At 36.5% G+C, this 1,849-nt stretch overlaps 1 protein-coding gene across 1 annotated transcript in view; it reads left to right on the top strand.

Moving 5' to 3' along the window:
- LOC106874212 (ankyrin and armadillo repeat-containing protein) overlaps positions 1-1,849 on the top strand; it is a gene marked incomplete at its 5' end in the record, with an annotated part of 15,585 nt that overhangs the window by 8,387 nt on the left and 5,349 nt on the right. Inside the window, one exon of the mRNA XM_014921871.2 lies at positions 59-178. Coding sequence (XP_014777357.1) covers positions 59-178 — 120 coding nt within the window. The remainder of the gene's footprint in view (positions 1-58; positions 179-1,849) is intronic.

Here is a 1,849-nt window from a genome sequence, read left to right as displayed (position 1 = left end):
CTGATGTTCGAAATTTAATTTTACTGCATATTTTATTTCTTTGGTTCCGTCCATGAAGATGTCGAAAAAAGCCTCTTCTAATCAAAATCCTGCAAACTTACACACAGGATCGGAAGCTTCCAGAAAGTTTCATGGAAAATTGGAAACATTACAAGAAACTGGGGCTTCCACCAATTCAGTAAGTACTATTGCCAAAAATCTCTTCTCTCTTATATATATATATATGTCTGTGTGTGTGTGTCTGTGTGTGTGTGTCTGTGTCAGTGTTTGTTCCCACCCTGTCACCACCTGAAAATCGGGGGACTAGATGTGTTTAAGTCTCCGTAACTCAGCAGTTAGGCAAAAAAAAAAACAAAAAAAAACTGACAGAATAAGTACTAGGTTTAAGAAATAAGTCTTGGGATCAATTTGTTCTACTAAAATCCTTCAAGGTAGTGCTCCAGCATGGCCACAGTCAAATGACTGAACCTAGTGAAAAAATAAAAGAATATCTGTGTGTGTGTGTGTCTTTCTGTCTATGTTTACCTCCCCGTAACTTAGCAGTTTGGCAAAAGATTATCAACAGAATAAATAGCAGACTTTTTTAAAAAAAAAGTACCAGGGTCAATTCATTCGACTAAAAATTCAAGGTGGTGCCCCTGGGGTCGATTTGCTCGACTAAAGGCAGTGCTCCTGCATGGCCGCAGTCAAAATGACTCAAACAAGTACCTGCAACTTCCTGTTGAAACTGAGCTTTGCAATGAGCATTATTAAGAAGGCCCAGGGGGGCAGTCCTTGGATGCGGTAGGTCTGAACCTTGCGGAACCAGTTTTCTTTCATAGCCAACTTTATGTGGGATGCACAAGAGTCAACAATCCTAATCATTTGTTTATTTATGCACCCACAAAGAAAGACCAAAAATGTGGTTTTATCAAGAAGCTCTGCAATCGAAATAAGATTCACCAAATCATCAGGTATTTATTATTTAACTGTAATATTTGAAAGCGTTGTAAAGGTACTAATAAATCTACATGTTATTTTATTTTAAAATCCATATACAAATTTCTTTCTTTCTCTGCTGTAAAACTAAATGTCAGTCTGTTTCTACAGTCATTGTAACTCTATTTCAACACTAGTGCCTCTGAGGGTAATATTCTCTGGGAATACACAAAAGCCCTTTTCAGAGTTATTTACTCTGAAGTGTTATCATCTCATATCTGATTAACCTGTTATTACGTAACATGCATCATGATTTTGGTATACATACCTTACTGGTATTCCCCCCTAAGTTCTATATACTCTGGCAATGTATTAAAGCCCTTTTTGAGGCTAATTTGAATTCTTACTATCGGGTAACTAATTTCATGTCATTACACAACTGACTTCCCAATTTGGGTATTCATAATTTATTGGGATTTCCTAAAAACAAGATCCTATGTAAGACAGTCCAGTATTCTCTATAAATGCACAAAAAACCGTTTTAAGGGCTACATACTTTGTATTGTTGTTATTGAATTAGCGAAAAAGTTAGGAGAATGGAACCAAGGGATAAGCCTTGCTTTTCTGGGAATTACCGGGTACATCAGCTAGTATATATATTTATATATGCAGGTATATATTATTAACACCTTATAACTTCTCTTCAATTTCTTCATGATTGCTTCCAATAAATGTTTTAACTCGTCTGCATTTATTAATTAATTGTTTTTTTTTTTGTCTATGTATCTTGAAATGTATTTTTATGGTCATCAACTGCCTCTATTAAACACCGCCCACCGCCACCACCACCACCACACATCTCTGACACAGTGCATCTCTCTCTCTTTCTCTCTCACACCCCTCCACACTCTAATTCGTCTGTGCTGTTACT

Source organism: Octopus bimaculoides, chromosome 30 (assembly GCF_001194135.2).
Source record: "Octopus bimaculoides isolate UCB-OBI-ISO-001 chromosome 30, ASM119413v2, whole genome shotgun sequence".
NCBI classification, from domain to species: Eukaryota; Metazoa; Mollusca; class Cephalopoda; order Octopoda; family Octopodidae; genus Octopus; species Octopus bimaculoides.
This window is presented reverse-complemented; position numbering and strand designations above follow the sequence as displayed.